This window comes from Puccinia triticina, chromosome 12A, assembly GCF_026914185.1.
Source record: "Puccinia triticina chromosome 12A, complete sequence".
Taxonomy (NCBI): Eukaryota; Fungi; Basidiomycota; class Pucciniomycetes; order Pucciniales; family Pucciniaceae; genus Puccinia; species Puccinia triticina.
This window is the reverse complement of record NC_070569.1, coordinates 3,049,914-3,071,940: the sequence shown is the minus strand read 5'-3', so window position 1 is coordinate 3,071,940 and position 22,027 is coordinate 3,049,914. Positions and strand designations below refer to the sequence as shown.

Sequence of the window (22,027 nt, the reverse complement as noted above, 5' to 3'; positions counted from 1 at the left end):
AAACCCACACACACATTGAAAAAAGACCCATCAAACATTATTATCTTATCGACTACCTTTTCGTATCCATATCTATATATTTCTTTTCTTTTCTTCCCCTTAGTAACAGCTACATATACATATCACCCCCGAAAGAGCCCCGCAGCAAAGTGCACCACACACACGCACGATTGACGCACTTAATACTCTTTTTTTTCTTAGGAGGTCAGGAGGGCATAGAAGATAGAAAGAGGATGATTTGTTGTTTCATCTTTTGTATAATTCTGGTAAACATATATATATATCAACAAACCGACCGTTTTTTTGTGATTGAGGGGTTATTCTTCCCGGCCCGCTTGTTTTTCGCTCTTGTACACACATCGACATCCTGATTATATACATAAATAAATATAAAGATATCTGTGTAGGGGCGGTTCTGTTTTGCTTAGCTTAGCTGGACGGGGAAGTGGTGTCTAATTAGTAATCACAATAAATTGGTGCTTGTATAACATTATATTGCTGTGCTGAAGGTCATCAAGGCAAGAATAAGTCCAGCCCTCTTCTATTCTCCAACCAATCAGTATAAGGGGACAGCTTAAAACTCCTGCGTGTTGTTTGGATTGATACACAATCCAATCAAGGTGGAGAAGACTAGCTAGTGGCTTTATGCTACCACTGGGTTTCGTGTCTTTTTGGAGGGATAGCAATATGAATTGTTGTATTAAACAGCGGGCAAAGAAGCTGATTGGCTCCTGCCAGAGACGGTAGTCTTGCAGCAACTGCTTTCTAAGGAAGAGATCAAGGGGTAGTCTTGAGAAGCTAACCATCAGTTATGCTTGAAGAATAGAAATCACCACAGGAAGTGCATGCCAAATTATGAGGATGTTTCTATCACAAAGGACCTGCAATGTAATTGGATGTAAATATGCATGATGAGGGCATGGGGACATATAAAATACTGTGCACAATGAATTACAATTATTCTCATGATATTTGTACATTTCAATTCTAGTGCATTAGAGCAGAATTTGAAATAAATATTGTAGAAACTCCTCCAGAATATAAAAGGAGGCCATTTCTGGCCTTGGAATGGATCCTCAGCATATTCACCCAGTACCACCTCAGGAAGTACTCATATTCTCCTGCTACATTTTGCCAGCCTACATAATGCCAAGGACTAATCCTTCTAGCTACACGTGGTGCAATACTAAGATACAATGTAGAACCTCCAGGAAATTATTTTTGGCAGTGTTTTGCTTTTCCTGGAATTTTGACCTGGAACACTTCCTGGACCAATTTTGAAGCCCTCCAGTGGACATCAAAAAGAGCACAAAGGGTGGATTATTGGTTGTGAATTCACAGGTCCGGATTGGTGTGGGGAGTGTCAGAGGCACATATAGAAGACACTAACTCGGAAGGAGCTCTGGCATGAGCTTGGGAAAGACCCTCCCTGTACTTTACTTGTTGGTCAGACTTGTTACCTGGACCTCAATCACACCAATAAGTCTTGTATGCTTTCTTTACCTTTGTTCTCGCTGACGCGCACAGCTAATGGACCTTACCTGTTTAAGGCTCGGGATGGATTAGTCTAACCCGGAACAGGTCTCATTTTACAAGCTTCCGGACCTGCTCCAGCGGGGCAGCTCTGAGGTAAGCGTTCTCACTCCAACGTCGTGAACACACACTGATCTCTTCTCATCGGGGGTCGGGCTCGTTGACTTGCAGGCCCTGCTATTATTTGTGTCTTGACTTGTTCAGACATGTTTACTCGGCCTGAATAACACATACATACCGTTCATCAAGATTCTTGCTATTGCACACTGTACAAGAAACAACACATGTTCAGGATTCTGAATGGATTGGTTGTAACCAAGAAAGGACCTGTAATTTTCGGATCTGCACATTCGGACCTGCACCAGCGAGGCAGATTGCGGCGATCGCATCACGCATGGTCAGCTGGTAAGGGAGTATTCTGACATGCCTTGGTGGCAATTGGTCACCTCATCATGAATATAAATAGTCAGTATTTTTGGTGATTTCTTGCATCCAGTCATTCAGATCAATAAGCAAATTGTTATCAAATATATTCTCAACCCACTACATCCTACACCGGGTCCCCCATGAACCCATATTTACTTTAACCTTTCAACTTTTTTCACTTGTTATACCTAACCCCATCATTTCATTGCCTCTTATCAGATTTTTTTTAGATAAATTTCAACTGCTCAAACTTATTTTGCATAACCAGACCATCATATTCCCCAGGTGCTATAAATACCTATCACGGCAAACTCCATTTTCATCACCAACAATTAATACTATCCAACAAGTCGTTGAATTTCTCTGATTTAACTTTTCAACCAGCCAGACCCTCACATAAAAATTTACATAGATCCATTTTTTTTTTTTTTTTTTTTTTTTTCAAAAATCTTGTGGGGCCATGCAAAAATCATCTATTATGGCATTCCTATTGGCAGGCTTTGATCCAAGGAGCTCTGGTATGGAATTAAGGCAAATGTCTGGCAAGTATTCTCGAGCACATTTGACCTTGAATTCTGCCAACACTTCAAGGATAATTAAATTTCCCAAAAAAATTACTCAAAGTTTGAGGTTGGGGAAATCATTGAAAAAAAATCACGCTGTACTGAAAAAAAATGCAAACTGAGCGTGCTCAGCCAAAAAAATAAAAATGTGTCAGACTGAGTAAAAAACAATGGGGCACATTTTTGGGGTGATTTGTTGGACGGGCCTGCACAAGGCCCGCATGGGCCCCTAACAGGCCCGTTGGGCCCATTGAAAAAGTAGTTTTTGTTTGGAATTCTGATGCTCTGCTAAAATGTGAAATGGGTCAAACTGAATAAAAAACATGGGGGTAAATTTTTGGGGAGATTTTTTGGACGGGCCTGAATGAGGCCCACATGGCCCCCACAAAGCCCACTGGGACCATTGAAAGAGTAGCCTTGGTTAAGAAAGCATATGCTCAGCTAAGAAATAAAATGTGTCCAACTGAGTAAAAACCCTAGGGGCACATTGTTGGGGAGGCTTTTTGGACGGGCCTGCATCAGGCCCGTACGGGCCAGCATCAGGCCCGTACGGGCCAACAGGGTTCCCAGGAAAAGGAAAGGGCCTGGACATACCTTCTGTGAGTGCACAAATTTCATACAGATGTCAGAAGCCCTTCAATATCTTCTGTTGATTAGTGGTCAATTGGTGCTGTTCTGAAACATCATATGGGCATTCTTAACCAAGACTACTTCTGGGTTGGCCGAACCAGCTTTGGGTGGGCCCTGACGGGCCTGATGCAGTTCTGTCAATAAGCCCTCCCCAAAAGTGTGGCCCCATGTTTTTTACTCAGGTTGACACATTTTTGTTTCTTAGCTGAGCCTGAGCATAGGCATTCTTGAACAAGGCTACTCTTTCAATGGGCCCAGTGGGCTTTGTGGGGGCCATGTGGGCCTCATTCAGGCCCGTCCAAAAAATCTCCCCAAAAATGTACCCCCATGTTTTTTATTCAGTTTGACCCATTTCACATTTTAGCAGAGCATGGGAATTCCAAACAAATACTACTTTTTCAATGGGCCCAACGGGCCTGTTAGGGGCCCATGCGGGCCTTGTGCAGGCCCGTCCAACAAATCACCCCAAAAATGTGCCCCATTGTTTTTTACTCAGTCTGACAAATTTTTATTTTTTTGGCTGAGCACGCTCAGTTTGCATTTTTTTTCAGTACAGTGTGATTTTTTTTCAATGATTTCCCCAACCTCAAACTTTGAGTAATTTTTTTGGGAAATTTAATTATCCTTGAAGTGCAATGATGATGGGAAAGGTTTGTACTTATTGAGCTTGAAATTAGGTAAAATAGGAAATGAAACTAATCTGCAGTCTCCCTTCTGGATTTGATTTCCCCTTGTCTTCTGTTTTTCATATTTTTGTCTCCCAGAAATAACATCCTCTACACATAAGGGCTTGGAAGAAAGTTCAGGTATGTTTTCTAATTTTTCTAATTCCTGATACAATCTTCAAACCAAAAGATAACACTTCTGACTTGAGTGCTATGTTAAATATTGCTCATATTCTTATATGAAAGATTTGCAGTCAATGGTTCCAATTAAAAATGATCCAGATCAAATTTCTGTTGTAGATATGGAGGATGAGAAGAAGGAAGACCCTGCGTCTTCTACCAGGGAAAAAATCTCCAAACCAGAAGGTAGAATAAAAATAATTTCATTGACAAAGTATCTCTTTGTTAGAATATTAATCTGATGCATATTTAAATGATTATGTTTTTTTTAGATTCAAATGGGGAGGAAATTCCTCACAAAGGTCACCTTGCTGTTCAGCAAAAAGATACAGACAATTTAAAACTAAAAAGTCTGCACATCAGAACCTTGTTGTGGCGGCACCAAATTCTCCTTTCCTGATGAACTCTTTTTTTCTCATTATAGAACAGCATCGAGACGAAATGATGAGCAAAATTGCCAGACTTAAAAACAGATTTTCAATTAAAGACACCATCCTTCCAAAAGATTTCCTTGAAAATATAACAATTTTGGAGCGTATTGTGAAGCGTCTTTATGATAAAAAGGTCATTTTAATTCGAAAAGGCAATGAATTTCTACCAACAGAAAAAGAAGATGGATTACCTGCTGAAATTTGGGATAGAATACACCTCAATTCAATAGATGATCCCCTCTCATTTTTTGGGAAGTTTGTGAAATTTGTCACTCAGAAACCTTTAGAACGTTTTTTAGATGGAGAAAGATCAAGAATTTCCCAGTGGACTGAACTGATGATTGATTTATTGTACGACTTGAAAAAGCTTGGAATTGTTTCCCCAGAAGCTATTTCAGAATACAATAGAAATGACCATGGCAAATTGTTTTCAAGCTTCATTATTGCCAAATACCCTCAACATGAATTTCCCAGCACATACCTCAACTATGACCTCAGATTAAGCATTGCAGAGGACAATAACCTGAAGAATAGCAAATTGAAGGAGCTGACCCAGGGTGAGCTTTTAAAATCCATATTTTTCAAATTTAAATAAGAAAAAAAAACCTCCTTGTTTATTCTTTATTGTGTTTGTTTTTTGGTATGGACATTTCAGATTTTGATGAGGACACTTGGAACCAGTTAGAGCTCCAAATCCTTCATACTCGAGTTGCATATGGAAAATCATTACCGTCTTTTACTGGTTATGATAAATTTGAGCCAATCTGGAAAGAATTTGTTGAAAAATTAACACCAGGGAAAGCCAGATCAGTAGCTGAAATGACAATCCTCTTAAAAAATATAATTTCCCACTTGTCTGTTTTCAAGTTCACAAGTGATATTGATGCATATGGAGCACTCACACATTACAAAGTGTTATACGACATGGAAAAACTTATCCAGAGAAAATATCCACAGGTGATATCAAATGAATTCAAGCAATCAAGAGAGTTCCAACAACTTTGGGCTTTTGAAGAAAATATTGGGATGTTTTCAAGTCTTAAGCACTTTGAATATAACCTAGGGAAGTTGTTTCCAATGCATATAACTAAAGGTAAACAATTGTTTTCAATAATTAGAAAAAAATATCAAATGGATCGAGAGAAAAAACCAATTGATATTGAATGGGAATTAGAAAATTTTGAGTATTGCAAAGAGTTTTTAGACACAGAAGGCTACAGATACATGACTGATTTAAACAAAAATGGAAGAATTTCAAATTTCAATCTCAATAAAAAATGAGAAAAATTTGAAATAGGCCAAGAAACAATAGAAAATCTCAAGACATCACCAAGATTCCAAGAATATGAAAAGCACTTTGAACTAGCCTCAAGTCTTTGTGAAAGGCAGGGAAAGGAGTTTCCACAGAATTTCAAGGAAATGATTGATGATCAGTACATCAGATACCTCATTCAACTGAAGAAACTCAAAGAAATTCAAAATGGAACCAATGGATCCTTCCCAGAAACCATTGAGATGCTAGAATTAATTGTGCTTGCAGAGCTTGATAAATACCCTAAAAAACTTGAGCGGTACTTGAAAGAATTTCCCCATTTCTTTCATCCAATATGAATTTGAAGATTGTTTGGTAGATTTGGCTAAGATTATAGTTCATTTATCCATTGATCTTTCCACATCATCACCTTCAGCTGTTCTTTCATTCCACTCCTATAGCATCAATTCTGTATACCTGGGCCAGAAAGTTTTACTAATTCTTTACTTAAATGTCTCCTTGCATATTATTGCCATTCCAGCCCACCATTAATCCTATATAGCTATAAGCTGATACATCAATTTTGATTCCGTACAACTGGGACAGAAAAATTTGTGTTGGGTTTTTGACCAAAGAGCTCATACAAGTAATGGCATGAGATGAGCCAGAGACTCGAGAGAAGGGCAGCAAGGATGGTGATCTCTCTGGATGCGGCTCAGATGGGGCACAGAAAAAGAAGGAGAGAACCAATGAAGATTGATTTCTTGTACGGGGCTAACTATAAGTAGACTATTTACAAGCATCAATCTGTGGTTGAGAATAATAATGAATAAAATGATAATGAATTTGAAACTTCTCAAACTCATTGTGACATGTCAAAAGGTACATTGGTATCCCCATCAGAGAAGCACACAATCTAGAGGATAAGCAGTAAACTGGAAGGCTAATACATACTCTATTCTAATCAGGGATCAATTTCTACAAGATAGTAAGAGAGAAGCATGACCATGGATAAAAGACAGAACACATAGAGATGGGGCAACATATTGTGTTTTGAATAATTCTTGGACATTTGGGTAATCCCCCCCTCCATCACAAAAACACCAACTTCACTTGATGTACGCCAAAAATGGGGTTCACTCACAGATTCTACTCATATACAGCTACCAGTGCCTCCCAGACCCCAAAAGTGTAGCTTTTGAACTTTCTGGTGCAGAACTGATTTTGGAAAAGTGTCCAACCTTTTTTCAAAACACAATAAGTGTTGGATAACTTTGATCTGAAAACAAGCCCATAGAGTGAAAGATTTCAAGCAACTAAGATTTATTTCTCTATCAGGATCCAAACATGATACTGTAGCGTAGAAACAATAATACGGAAAAAGTAATTGAGAATTACCTAAGAGCAGGCAATAGGCCACTTTCTACTGAGAATAATGAGAAATGAGAAGTGTAAAATGTGCCGGTATCAAATTGAGTCAGAGTGACCTGGGAAGCAATGCAGCATATTAGATTTTAGGCTCCTTGTTCCTCTGAGTGAGAGTCTCGTGCGTTCTTACACCCTTTTTCCTTCTTGGCCCTTAGGGTCCCTGCAATTATCCACTAGCAAAGCGGCGGAGGTTTTGTGCGGCTTTTTCTGCTAGAAGAATAAGCACACTCCTCATCAACCTTTTTGCTCCTTTCGCTTAGCTCGGACAACATTACTCACCAACTGTTTTCCTTTCTCTTTGCGAGGAGTCGGTTCAAGCAGTTTTTTCCTGAGAGTCTAAGCCTTTAGAGATATTTTGGGTTTAGCATTTAGCCTGGTCTTTGAGTTTAAGCATCAGCTACTCACCTTTGGTGTTAGCTGATATTCTTGCTCTTAAAGACTGGGAGCCGGGATTTTCCACAAGCCTGAGTCTGCTGGTCGTTGGAGTTGAATCTGCAAAACATCAAATTGATGTGTTAGCTTTGCAACCCTGCAAAGCCAGTTTTGGACTGCGGAGATGGTTTGCTTTGCTTACCATTTTCCGCAGCTAATGTAGATCCCGGCCGCTTTCCCAATTTATGAGAATGTGGCCGTTCACCTGGGCGTGTAATCTCACATAGAGGAGGATAAAAAGGGTGGAATGGTGGGAGGAGAAAGAGTAGGGATTTTAGGGATGAGTGGAGAAGAGACTTCTCTCCTCTCAGCTCATGTCATGCCATTCTCCTACCTCAGCCTGTGACCTTGATCTCTGATCTGATGTGTTGACATTGTTTAGCTTTCCTGATCTACTGTGTTTGTTATGTGTGCTCACGCTCTGTCTGTGATAGTGTGAATGTCACCTGTTTCCCTGTCCTGAGTTCCATCACCTTCCATTGCCTTCCATTTTTTTCTTTGCATATTCATTGTTCTCCACATCTTCCATAAGCTTAGGCCCCGTTTGGCACCAATATAAATATAGGTGAAATAATCACCAATTAATTCAGTAAAAAATACAATATTCAACATAAAGCCACCATTTTATTTATAGGAAACCTACTAGTACTGGTTTCTTCAACTGTGAACTCAGAATAAACTTACCCAGCCATCTTCAGTACCATAATACCATTATATTGCTTCATATTGGTCAAAAGCGATATAATGGTATTATGGTGCTGAAGATGGCTGAATCAGTTGCATCCGAGTTATCAGTTGAAGAGACCAGCACTGTAGGTTGCCTACAAAAAAAATTTGGAGGCTTTATGTTGAATTTTGTATTTTTGTATTGAATTAATTGGTGATTATATTGTCTATATTTATATTGGTGCCAAATGAGGCCTTATACTTTACTTTCCATGGAATTCTTTTTTTCTATCCAGTCCATTGACGCTTCCTAGGCGCCAGTGGGGGCCGTGAGCAGTTCAGGGCCCTTGAATGTGTACTTGGTCTTCCTTATGGGGGAAAGACCAGTTGTGTTTGGTTTTCTCTAGGGTGACCCAAGAGTAGTTCCTCCAACTCCCCAAGCCACCCTGGTATGGGATGAGGGGAAAGAGCCTCCTCCTCTTTCCTTCTCCGCGTCTTTCTTGACCCTCAAAGGAGGGTCTCACTTCGCGTGATGAAAAGTCTGAGGAGTAGGAACGTACTCCCACGCGCCCTAGTAGGTAGCGTGAGCCTAAATGAGGTAACTCCTCCCTAGGAGCTCTTAGCACAAAGGTCTGAGCCCGCGGGCGGGCGGGAGACCTAACTGGGGGGGCGGGCGGGGCGAAAAATTCCTCCATGTTCAACAAGGATCCAGTGGTGAGATGAGGTCGGCCAAATTCTATGATATGGTGGTTCTGGGTTGGTTAGCCGGTGCCGATTGCTCCCTGACGGACTAGGTTTCAGCGCTTGGCCTCTGCAACCTTGGTTGCGGGGCGCGGCGCCCCCCTTGGGGGGTACTGCCTGACTATCCTCGCCTGCGCGCTTTGCTGCGCCCTAGCGCGGTGAGGCGCCTCTACCACTAGCACTTCCTGGACTTGACCCACCTCCCGCTGCGCTCCCGGTAAGCGCACATTCTAAACACTACTGCCAAATCTCTAAGTCTTGATGAGCTGAGGATATTTTGATACATATGGGTCCTGTCTTTTGGGTTTTTATCATTTTGTGGTTTAAATTGTGCCTAGTTTCTTATCATCAGTTTTCCTTAATTAGTTTAATAGAGGGCAAGGCACCTTTGCCGCTGCAAATTGCAGGTTCATTCACTACAGTCCTGTCTTTAAATCTCAATCCTGCCTGTCTAGCCAGATTTGACAGTTCCCCATTCATGATCAGTTGGATGGGATCTGAATTTTGTGTATTGATCCACCCTACACTTTTTAGCTGTGTGCATTCTTTATGGCTCTTCATTTCCTTGTGCCCATATTTAGTTTCTCCTTTTTTCAGACAAAGAAAATAAAAGCCATTGATGCCATATAAAAATAAGCTTTAATAAAAAAAGCAAGTACAAATAACAAAGAAAAGGAAAGGGAAGAGGGGCTACTATGATAGCCAGCATGGCAATTCATACAATTGTTTCAATCTTGCAAGTAGAGCATGTTAGCATGATTGTTCCAGGCAGCATCAACCAATTTGAGGACCATCCGCAGAGGTAAAACTTGAATCAATGAGCTTTCAAATAACCAGCACCAGTCAATCTGAAATGGGATGCCCATTGTTGAGGAGGAACCCACAGGATTCCTTCTTGGGCTGTACTCACCACATGGGCACCCAAGAGCAGTGAATTTAGCTGTTGGGGAGTAAACTAATACAAACATAGAAAATTTTCCCTAGCTTTAGTGAGAAAGATTTTTATTTTGTCTAGGACAGAGAGGAAAGCATAACTATTCTTTTGTTTGGATAGCTTGGCAAAGATTCATAGATAAATTTGTCCAGGGAACACCTTGACACTACTTACCAGTGCACTTGGTGCACATCTCTTTGACTCCATGAGAAATGATGAGCAGATTTGAGGCTTGGTTGTCAGCCTCACTCCAATCCTTGTGCCAAAAACAAAAACAGGAGATGAGATTGTGATAGAAGACAAGCTTGTTGAGAAGGAAGACCGGAAGTCACCCACTTGATTGTGAAATTCTGGTTTAACAAGTGCCAGATCTGAATTTACAAGGCCTTGTAAATCAAAGGGAAGTCCTCCAATGGATGACTTCCCATTGGCATTTAGAGAGCTCTAGATGCCCCTCTAAGTCCTAAATTAATACACCTACCAAAACAATAAACAGCACACCTGAAAGCAACAAATTACAGGCTTAGGAAAACTTTTCCCTTTTTCTTGATAATCAAGAGTTTGGTTGTGTAGATTCAGATCTGGGAGGCTCCCAGACTTGACAGGAAGTCATCCAATGAAACAAAAAAAATCAAAAAATTCCAAGCTTTTTGAAAAACACAATACAGTGACCCCACCATGTAAGCATAAGGATGGTGGACACAAATCCTATGCTTACATCAAAGTATGCTTCTTAGCAAAGTAAGCATAAATCAATGTATGCTTATATAGGACTGGCCCATATAAGCATTGTAAATTCCCAGGGCAGTTTATGCTTACATCGTGTAGCTTGCACCAGGAAAAATAAATTGTCACTGGACTACAGATGACATCAGCCTAAGTCCACTGAGCTACCCACCAGTTGCACAGTTGGCCGCATGTACAGCCCCCTGCAGGAAAAAAAGGGGCCATTGTAGCCTATTTGTGGTAGTGCCAGAGCTGGAAAAAAGTGACAGCAATTGTTGCTTGATGTCACCTGATGTCTGGTGACAGTTGATTTTTCCTGGTGTTGAGGTATTGATTGGGATATTGCAAGGATTTTGGAGAAAAAAGCTTTTACCTGCTCACTGGCCAACATTTTTGAGGTTGATGAGCTGTAGTTTGGAGATTCTCATGGTTTCAGAGACAGATATCAGCAGTATCTATGGCCCCTCAGCATTTTTTCTCAGTCATCTATAAGCATACAAGCAACACTGGGAGGTTACTTTATAGATAACGCAAAGTAACATCAATGTAACTAAAAATAGGACGTTATCGTTGAAGTTTTCTCTAACTTTTACTAGTTGCGTTAGGGAACTTTTTTAATTTTTTCATCTTCATCAAGCTACGTTATCCAGGCAGTTTTTTTTCTTTTTTTTTTTTTTCGGAAAAGTTAAGTTATCTGATATGACAGCAGATAATGAGTTGATAACGGTAAAGACACAATGTGTTGGATGGAAAATAAAGATAAAGATAAAATCAAGGACAAGTCAAGCTATCATTTGTTTTTAGGATCAGGAATTAACTCTGTTAAAAGTTTACCAGCATCTTCAAATGCACTGGAAAGAGGAACATTACCGCGGAGCCACATGAGGCAGCTCACATTGCGTGACATGGTAGCAGGAAGCAAACTCCCACGGCTGTTACTAAAAACGTCTGCCGCAGCAAAGAAGAGTCTCTCAACAGTGCACGAGCTTGCTGAGGTGGCTAGGTAGCTTCGTGCCATCATGGCAATTGTAGGATAAAGGCTTGAGTGTGTCTTTCAAAAAAACTCTAGTTAATTCTCTTTTCAACTTCTTTGGAAAATTTAGTAAGTGTACCTTCCACCATTGCAGAGGCAACTCTTGATCAGCCATTTCCTCGGGCTTGAATGTGAGATCGGCAGTCAAAAACAAATGAAGTTCTTCTTCTTGAGCTGATGGTTTCTTTTTGTTGAGCAAAGCAAGCCGTGCCAATAATCCTTTTGAATCGGAACCGGTTGACTGGTTTTCTTTAGGGTTTGGAGTCGTGATGGAAGAAGCTTGCGTGGCAAGCTTGGCCTTATACTTTGTGAACTCTGTTTGGATTAGATTGTTACATCAATTGACCTCATGACTCTCTTGACCAAAAACAAGAGTGAAAAGGGTGAGCCGGAAGCATGGATGAAGAAGTGTTGCCAGAACGAGCAAGTCACAGGCCATGGCTTCATCAAGATACTTGTTGACACGTTTTGACATCGCATAGAAAATGGGGTAGAGTGCGTCGCTCTCATGGGACCCATTCAATTTCTCTTTGAGTTCCTCTTTCAGCTCCAAGTATTTTGGAATGACATGAGCACCAGAAGGATAGTCGCCTTCCATTGCTTTTGTCAGCTTCACATAAACCTGGGGCAGAATCACAACAGTCAGATATTTTGCTCAGATTAATCACAATGTTGGAAACATTCACCTCAAGCTCCACATTAAGTTCCTTAATGTCCTGCCAGTCAGTCGGGGTGAACGATATGTCATCGAACATGCTGGTATTAATGGCACTGGTGGTGTTTCCCTTCTTCGATTTACGTCTCGACTTCTCCATAAGTTCCTGATCTTCTTTCAAGATTCTGTCAATGACCTAGATAGATAATAAAGCTTAAAATCCGAAATAAAACAATGGCATTTTGTTGAAATCTCACCTCTCGGGCTAGGATTGCCCTCTTGTGGCTCTCATACTTAATGTTCCACCGTATCCCATAACCAGCAATCAGAGGCGATACTACCAGTCCCATCTTCTCGGCAGTTTGTTGGAATTGACCCCGTGTGGCTGCCAAGCAAGTAATCACTTTTATCACATGATCGAGCTACAAGTAATACAACATTAACATGCATAGTAGTTAAAAAAAGAATCAAGAGACCTTATTCTCACCCTATCGGTTAAATCCCGCAGCTTCAAAGCCCTGCTGTGCTTAGACTGAGTCTTTTGTCCTTGAGTGTCCGATTGCTGACATATTTCAGCCGCAGTACTACTATTGTCATCCAAATCATCTTCTGATTCCCACTCATTGTACGGGGCTTCATCATTGGCATTGCCATATTCGCTTCCAGAGGCTTCTTTGGCTTCATCGATGGTCTCCAGGATTACGATATCTTGAGGTTTGTCTGCAGGTTGAACGTTGGGGTGATTTTCCGCATTCTTATCTTCTTCTTCGACTTCAGCAGTCTTGCCAAGAACTGGAAAATATCCCAAAACTGATTGTTTCGTTCTTGCTGGAGGCACAGTCTTTAGCAATAAGGCAGCAAGACCAGCGTTGACAATCAAGGTGATCTTGTGACAAAAGCATTTAATATGCATCGTGGACGGATTCCAGCTCAAATGGCTGTCCATCTCAAACAATTCATGCATCGATCTCGCCATCGTGTTATTGTTGGATCCAGAATCTGTGGTTTGGGCTAGCAAGTGAATATAGATCATTAAAATTAGTTAAATTTACTCGGTAAATCAGCAACATTGCCTGGAAACAGAAATACTAATCTTTTGGTTTAAATCATTTTTTAAGAGGAGGTTTGAGATCGGTCGCGCCAAGAGATCTCCTTTGTGCTTCCACGGGATCATCTTGAGTGTAAGATGTCTCACAACAAACAGCCAGTCAGTGTTGATATATGTGACAGCTGCACCAATGAACGCAAAACGATTTCCCTTAGTCGTCCAAACATTGTGGATGAGTGTAAATGTTGTGTCAAGTTTCTGTGTGATAGACAATTCAAAAGGGAGATTCAATGCCAAAAAATGTCAAATACAAGGAATACAATGAGAGAGGGGCTCACATTCAACCCCTCAAAAACACGCTTTCGAAGCACAACATATATTTGCTTTGCCTCATCCGCTGACCACCTGCGCGAAAAGAGTTTAGCATCCTTGTTGGCATAGAGGAAGGCAGCTCGGAGGTATGTGTCTTCAATTCGGGACCAAGGAAGAGCTTGTCTTAATTGCCACAGGACAATCAGCTGGTTGAGTAAACAACAATCAAACTTCCTAGTGATAAGGAATCCCTTCAATGTCGTCTGGTTGCTGTCTCCTTTTTCCTTGGCCTCCCTCGCAAGACGCTCTGCAACAGATTCAGGTAATTGATGTCCTGCGTTTTTGGCCTTCGAGCGCATTTTGCATCCTTTTGTGTTCTTGCAGATTTGACCAGAGCCATCGCGGTGAGTTTTCAAGTTTGCACAAGAAGATCCATGAATCCGATAGACAGCGTGGCACCATTTGCATTTATAATTCAGCAGTGTGTCCGGAGGATCCTGTTCCAACAGAAAGTGTTTTATTAGCTTATCCTTCACCAAGTAACGTGACAAAGAGTTCAAATTGTGTCTACTAACGTTTGGTTTTCTATATGGAGGTTCAAAAAAATCCTCTACATATGAGAAGTTGTCATTGTCCTCATCTTGTGCTATGTGGCGTGATTTGGATTTGATCTCTGAGATCTCAGCCTCCGAGTCTTGGTTGTAGTCGTAGGTGTTGTCTTTTTCCTTAGGCTTAGATTAACCAAAAGGAATATCATGAGACTGTGATGCAAAACTCAGTATAATAGTGGAATACATACCTGTGCGGAGCTGGGAGGCTGGGAGCTTCTTTTTGCAGTTGCACTTGGGGGCTTGAATATCATTCGCTTGGGTACTTTGCGCGGCCTTGTTGGGGATATGGTTTGATTTTTGAGTGCTGGATGTTTTCTTGGTACATGTGTCTTGGCGTTCGACTGAGAGTTTACAACCACAGAACCTGCAGAAGAACCGGAAGCTTGCCTTTGTCGCTTGTTTGCACTTGCGCTTGGATGGGCTGCTAAGCTTCGTCGGGAATCGTTTGGTGTTGCAACAAGTGTTCTCGACTGCAACGGGGTTGTCACACGGCTGGAGCGACGAGGCCCACTCTGACTTTGATCGGTGAAATATCCTGAGGCGTCTTCTGGGGCATCGGTGGTAGCAGGAGCAGCAGAGCCAGGTCCACGCATTTTGGATGGTTAAGTTGGGCAGTGGGATATTGAGGATTGTGAGCTTGAGTGAGAAGTCTGGTTGAATAAAAGTGTAGAAATTCAGTTGAAAATTATTTATGTTGTCCCTTTCCAACGGGAAATTCTGCAACCCTAATTCCCTCTGCACAAAAATCAGGAAACCGCGCTCAAATTGAAAAGAAAATTTCACTTGGAATGTGATATTGACCATTGATTTCAATAAGGGTCAGCCTAAATGCACTCCAAACTTTTACTTCATGCACTCCAAATTTTTGGCTTTGGGGGGCCAGCACTCCAAAAAAGTTGGAGTGCCTTGATTTTGTACTCCCAAAACATGGAGTCCCCAGATGGGCACTCCATGTTTATTGGAGTACAAAACTGGGTACTCCAAAATTGACCAAAATAGGGGAGTGCAGCTAGATGCACTCCAAAAAAAATGGAGTACAAGCCCAAGCACTCCACCTTTTTGGTGGAGGATTTTGGCTTTGCACTCCAGCTGGCAAATACCAAATGGAGTGCATTGGGGTGCACTCCAATGTCTCCTTTTTTTTGGAGTGCCCACAATCACACCTCTCACCGGTCATCCAGAGGACTCATACCTCTCGATGACCAGCGCGGACCGGTCATCAGTCACACCTCTTGATGACCAGTGTCACCAGGGGGGAAAGTGTGGCACTCCCTGGAGAGTGCCAGACCGTATGTTTCTTTGGGAAGATTGTCTGATGTCAAATGTGTGAGCATGTGGCATTCAGGATTCAAATATATTGACCTTATGTTCAACTCAGGCTGATCTTTGATCCACTCCATGGCAAACATGTTGGTAATTGAGTTGAGGGTACCCCCACTTGACGCCTGGTACAACCTGGTATTCTACACTTTGTGGTGTGTTTCAGGAAGCAAGTTGAGACCCCCTCCACTCAATGAGTGGGGTTTAAAGTCATTGAGTGAAGATTCCCTCCACTTGATGACTGTTTGACAACCATTGATTCAAGGTTTTGTCCACTCAATGACCATATCTAAATTACCAGCCACCAAGTGGAGAAATCCTCCACTCAATGACTGGTTTTTAATGTCATTGAGTGGAGGGATTCTTCAATTGATGACTGGTGTGTGTACTAGCTGTTGAGTGGAGGGGTTCCTTACTCAGTGACTGGTTCTACCAGCCATTGAGTGGAGAGACCCTCCACTTGATCACAGGTCACTAGCTGGCTGGTAGAATCCCAGATCAGTGACCAGTACTGCATGTTGGTCATTGAGCCGGGCCTCTCCCAGCTTTAAGGACCATATTTACTGTACATAGCGCAAGGAAAGTCCCGGCTTGATGGACAGTATGTACTGTCCATCCTGCTGCACTTTTCCAAGCTGAGTGGCCAGTGTAGACTGCCTACCACGCTCGGAAAGGCTGACTAGATGACCAGCATGTGCTGGTCATTGGGCTAGGGCTTCTCGCTGGATGACAAGTATGTACTGGTCATCGGATTTGAGCTCGGAGAGGCTGCGGATCAATGACCAGGGCATGATGCCTGTCAAGCGCGGCCTCTCCCAACTCGATGGCCAGTTTGTGTTGGCCATCCAGTCGGAGAAGCCCTAGTCCAATGACCAGCACCTATTGGTCATTGATCTGGGCCTCTCTGAGCTTGGTGGGTGGTCTATACTGTCCACCAAGCTCGGAAAAGCCAAGCTGAATGAACAGTATTTGGTACACTGTTCATTGAGTTGGTGCTTTCCAAGCTCAATGACCAGCAAACAAGGGTCATCGAGCCCGTGTAAACAAGCAACTCGCCAATGTCCACCCTGATGTTCGGCCGAACATGATGGTGGACATAGCAACAAAAAAAAAACACCCTCCCCGGGGACCCCCGGGGATACAGAGCTGATCCCTGTTGCCCCGCTGCCACTGCAGTTGACTTGTGCCCAGCTTGAAACTCCTGGAAAACAAGTTGTTTTGGTGATTTGCAACACATATGAACACCATTTTTGCCACTCCAAAATGATGAGAATTTTCATTGTTCTGGATAAAGCAGGTCAAAAGAGAACCATTCATATCTTACACCTGGTGCTAATAAATAACATGTGATAAGAGCAATCAACCCCATTTTTTTGCACAATGGACATGGAAATGGTGGGAGGTGTGATGAAGGCATGCTACATGGAAGAAAAAATTGCCCAAAACAGTCAGGGAAAAGGTGTGAAGATGATTGATCTACAAGAAAAATGGTATGACCCATGCTGAGATGTGTGTGGACATTTCAGAATTGACTTTTCACCTCAGAGTTCTCAGACCAGCTATTGAAATCTTTCTCCTACTGGTTCCAGGATCATCAAAATATTGATACACCTGTTGATATCCCCCAATCTTCCCCCTTCCTGCTGTGAAGCTTAATAACTTTAACCTCTAGCCGCTGCATTTTTCAATCAGATGGAGGTCAAGTGAGGGAAAATTGTGCAACATGTATTCACATACAAAAGGTGCATGGTCCAAAATGAACAGCTGAAGGCATGGCAAACTTTAGCCTGCAGAATTGGACCATCACTTGGTAAACATGGCTGGTGAAAAGGCCTCTTTGATTGTTCACATTTCATATTAGAGGGAGGGAATGCAGGTTACAGAGGTTTTCCCAGCTTTGACACTGTGTGATACTCAAAAAAGATAAATTTAATTTTACATAACTTTCCTCCCAATAGATGTAGGGAACAGGCATGGCGGAAATATCCCACAAGGATTGATTTACCAGTTAGCTGAGCCTTTTTGGTTGCTATATTTTACAGCTATCTTTCATTATGTGATTTTATGTGGGTTTTGATTAAAAAAACTCAGCCCAGAAAAATATTTCTTGTCACTTGGTCAAGGATATCTTTGAGCATCAGGATAGTTACATTCTTGAAAAAATATCTTGTGAATTGAAGCTCACATCCAGGAATTTGTTTGATGTGAACCAAACAGAAAATTTCAACTAAGATATTTCCATGTGTTGGAATTGAGTTACAGATCATCCCGCAACTGCTTCACCTACAGTCACACATCTGTTGGGAAGGAAGTTGAACAAAGAGTTGCAACTCACATCTAACCAACATCAGACCATTTTACTGACAGAATTACGGCCTGGCACTCTCCAGAGAGTGCCACACTTTCCCCCCTGGTGTGTGTACCGGTCATTGAGGGGAGGTGCTACTCTTGATGACCGGTCTTTACCGGTCATCGAGGGGACTCCCACCTCTCAATGACCGGCGCGGACCGGTCATCAGTCACACCTCTTGATGACCAGTCACCACCGGTCATTGAGAGGACTCACACCGGGCCAGGCGGGGGTTGAAAATAACCTAACCAATTCCTCATTTGGTTAAATCCCCATAGTTACTAATCCTCCGGAAAAACAATAAATGCTCTTACATACTTTACTGATTGGGTTGGGATGATGAGCACACCCCAACCGTGTTTGCCTGTGCGCCTTGTGAATTATTTCCTAAGTTGGAGCTTCCCAAGGAGAGCCTCACTTTCATAGAGGCCCATATAAGGGCCAGCTTGGCCCTCCGTTAACTGTCATCCCACTTCAGCTGTTTCATTTCCTAGCATTACCCCCAGCTGCTTTCCCCACCTTCATGTTACTCAGGCCCGGTGCCTCCCTTGATTTTCAGCTTTGTTTGCAACCCTTCATTTTTCAGCTTTGTTTATTCTTGTTGGTGACACAAGCTACATACCTTGTTTTGGATATTTTGTCGTAATTTTGAGCTTCTACTTTATCATCACAGCACCGCAAAACTTTGCACTTCCCCAATTTTCCCCCTCTTGACTCCGCACAAGTTTCCCTCTCTTGACCGCTCTCAACCCCTTTCGCCACCTTTCACCCAACTTTCCTCCTCTCAGCGCCCCTCGAGTCGACTCTGTCCGCCCAATCTCTTTGATTCCCGTCTCTCCGCTTCCCCGGCCAACAAAAAGCCAATCCCATCATTCTTGCCATCCTATTCCCCAACCATGACAGAAATCTACCCCTTCATTGCCAATATCGAATATGTTGTACCCGAACTCACCACCTCAGAGGTTCCAGCCCCCCACGGCACGAAAGCCCACCCTTTTGCAATGCAAATGGTCCGATGGCTAAATGGTGTAGCCCCCTCATTCCCGCAACACCCATTCTGCTTCTCTATACCGGGTCATTCTATGGGGGATGCATATGATTTTGTCAAGAAGATGCAGGAGACGGTGTGATGGACCCGCCAGAATGGATACGACAATTATAAAGCTATTTCCGCTGCCGCCGCCTCTTCATCTCAGAAAGCCGGCCGCCCACCGGAGTACCACTTCAAGATCTTCTACGCCTGTCCTTGCAGTGGCCACCACGAAGCACCTCTCAATTCCCGCAAAGAAGCATCCGATAGAAAGTGTGGCTGCAAAGCCAAGTTTGAGATTTCACACCACCGTCCTACAAACACCATGAGAGTCAAGTGGCATTGGAAGCACAGCCACGAACTCAATACTCTCAAGGACATGCAGGCCACCCGTCTTCCTGTCTCCGTGCACCAGTGGGTTGTCAACCGTGTTGATTCGGGCATTGGATAGAAGGGGATTCAAAAGCTCCTGTTGGCCCCGGACCTCAACACAGTAAGACAACTTTCTTTTGTATAATCCGACAAGAAAAGACATTGACACCATCTTTTTGACACATTATCAGCTTTGCAAGACTTTCTCTGCTGCCCCCAAGGGCCGGCGCATTATGTATGACCTCGTTCACAATCTCATTTGCACCCGACTTATTGCTCCGGCAAGACGGGATCCAAACGTCTTCACCTCCTTGGCCCTCTGGCAATCTCACCTTGACGGGCTTGGATGGTACACTTTTTCCCCGGCACTTGTGGACTCCGACATGTTTCTCTTTGCGCTCCAGTCCCCATGGCAACGCGAAATGATGCTCGCGCACGGGACCACCATGCTATTTGTTCACGCAACTCACAACGCGGTCAGCAACCATTTTCTTTCGGGCAATCGGAAGGCTAGTCTCTATACCGTCATGATCCGCAATCCAGTCACAGGCAAAGGATTGCCGGTCTGCTGGGCTTTTACGGGATCACTTGCAATGTGAGTGGCCCAATATCACATTCTTTCTCGACTCACATCCCGCTAATCTTTTCTTGACTTTCAATTACATGCTTCAGTGAACCCTTGGAACAGATCCTCAGGTGGTTACGGTCCTTGTCTGGGCTGGTCCCTCATGCTGTCATGAGTGACTGTGCATTGGCAATCAAGACAGCGGTTTCCTTGTGTTTTTGCGACCTCGCGGACGGAGCACCAAGGCACTATTGGTGCTACTTCCATGTCATGAAAGCCATGAAGGAGAAGGCAAGAATGTCCTTGGGTCAACGTTCAGCCAAGGCGATCAGCGACTTCCAAAAGCTGATGCATGCAAAAACGTTCCCGAAAAGCCAAGCAATGATCTTTCTCAGCAAATGGAGGGAAATTGACAAGCCCTTTGCGAAGTACGTAGACTCACAGTGGTACACGCATATCAAACATTGGTCAATGTTCTACAGAGTTGTCAGTGCTATATTTTCCTCTCAGCTGTTGAATACCAAAATATCTGACTAGAGAACCTTTTTTCCCAAAGACCGCTCACCAGAACATGCATACAAACAACTACACCAAAGCATGGCACCTCATACTCAAGACCAAATTCATTCCCCCACCCAAGTGTCGCCGAATCGACGAGCTGATTCAAATTCTCTGTGATGTTGTCGAACCTCACTTCAGCCACAAGTTCTACCAGGTGGATACTGGATTCCGCAAGCAAGTGGCAAATCTATACCAGCAACGATCTAAGACCCGGGCAGACGGATATACAAGGGAACATCTGGCAGTGATTGGTGCTGAGATCCATTGGTATACATCACAAGTGAGCTCTCTTCTTTATTGTTGATCGTGGGTGACTAGTATATACTCACATGTCTAATGTACTACATATCACTACAGTTTGTTGTTTCATCTTTCTCAGCTCCGGGCTCGCGATTCTATCACGTCCACTACAAGGCAGCAGTTGGGCTTTCCAGAGCACACCTGATCAGCTGCTCCTGCAAACATTTCACTCAAGTTGGCAGTGGTTGTCTTCACATGTACTACCTGGCCCAAGAGTACCGCATGTTGGTGGTAGAGCGGGCACCTAGTAGCGTACACACCATTGACCCAACCTTTATCGACGGAGACTTGGACATAGAACTCGTACAGACCACGCAATCAGGGATGCACAAGAGACGCATCTCTGGTGCCTTCTCACCTCGCGAAGCAACTGATTCCAAGCGCAGCCGCTTTGCGCCACCACCTATCCCCACTTTCATCGCTTCACACCCAAACCTTACTGCTTGCCCACTCGAACCCCCAACTGCGACACCTAGTGACCTTACCTGCATCACTAATGCCCTGCCAATCCATTTCAACAAAGAGTTCAGTCACCCGACATCACCTCACTCAAAGGGAGCAGCCAGCAAGGGACTCGACTCGGCTATAACCATCCTCAAGCGTGCAATCGAGGTGATGAAGAAGAAAAAGGATAGGACCACCATGGCCGATGCCACACCGCCGGCGACCATGAACCACTATCAAGGTGTATGCCATGCCCTTCTGCACATGGTAGAAGAGCGTTCGCCGGGCCTGTCTCAGACGCTTCAGCCAGTCTTTTGTGGGATTGCAGATACTTCTCGGCTCAGTAATGCGGAGGTTCGCGCCTTGACATTTCAGATGCAGGAATCCGGATTGGCAGCGTTCAAGAAAACATATGCCTTGTTGAGAGTTGGCAAGCACTCAAAGGCGTTTGTCGCGAATTTGACCAAGCTGTCTGTGGGGTTGTTTAAAGAGAGATGTTATGAGGTGGTTGGTTTACTTGAGGAGGCAAGGGTCTTGACTGCGAGGGTTCAGGTGCAATAAATGGTTACAGGGCAACGAAGATGAAGGTGAATGGACAACTCTCAGGAAGCAATGAAGGTCATAACCATGGTACAACTCAACGAGTGTATATGACGGGAAGGGGGTTTGTACGGTGAATGTGATGGATGGGGTGGGGGAAAGAAGTGACACTTATAAGTCATGCTGTTCCATCAAGGTAACTGTGACTTCGCTAACGGGAAGAGTGGGTTGGCCATGCCAATCAGCGGCTGGCTGATCTTTGTTCCTTGTTTCATGTGC

General features: G+C 43.2%; 2 protein-coding genes across 2 annotated transcripts; one reads left to right on the top strand and one right to left on the bottom strand.

The window, feature by feature from the left end:
* Nucleotides 1–9,675: 9,675 nt before the first annotated feature.
* PtA15_12A267 (uncharacterized protein) lies at nucleotides 9,676–14,859 on the bottom strand (the record flags this gene model as incomplete). The annotated part of the gene is made up of 4 exons (XM_053161858.1): nucleotides 9,676–9,795; nucleotides 12,783–13,060; nucleotides 14,455–14,736; nucleotides 14,784–14,859. 4 exons carry the CDS (start codon nucleotides 14,857–14,859, stop codon nucleotides 9,676–9,678), a joined length of 756 nt encoding a protein of 251 aa, XP_053025834.1.
* A 6,100-nt stretch (nucleotides 14,860–20,959) lies between these two features.
* Nucleotides 20,960–21,769, top strand: PtA15_12A266 (uncharacterized protein; the record flags this gene model as incomplete). The annotated part of the gene is made up of 1 exon (XM_053161857.1): nucleotides 20,960–21,769. One exon carries the CDS (start codon nucleotides 20,960–20,962, stop codon nucleotides 21,767–21,769), a length of 810 nt encoding a protein of 269 aa, XP_053025833.1.
* Nucleotides 21,770–22,027: the final 258 nt, after the last annotated feature.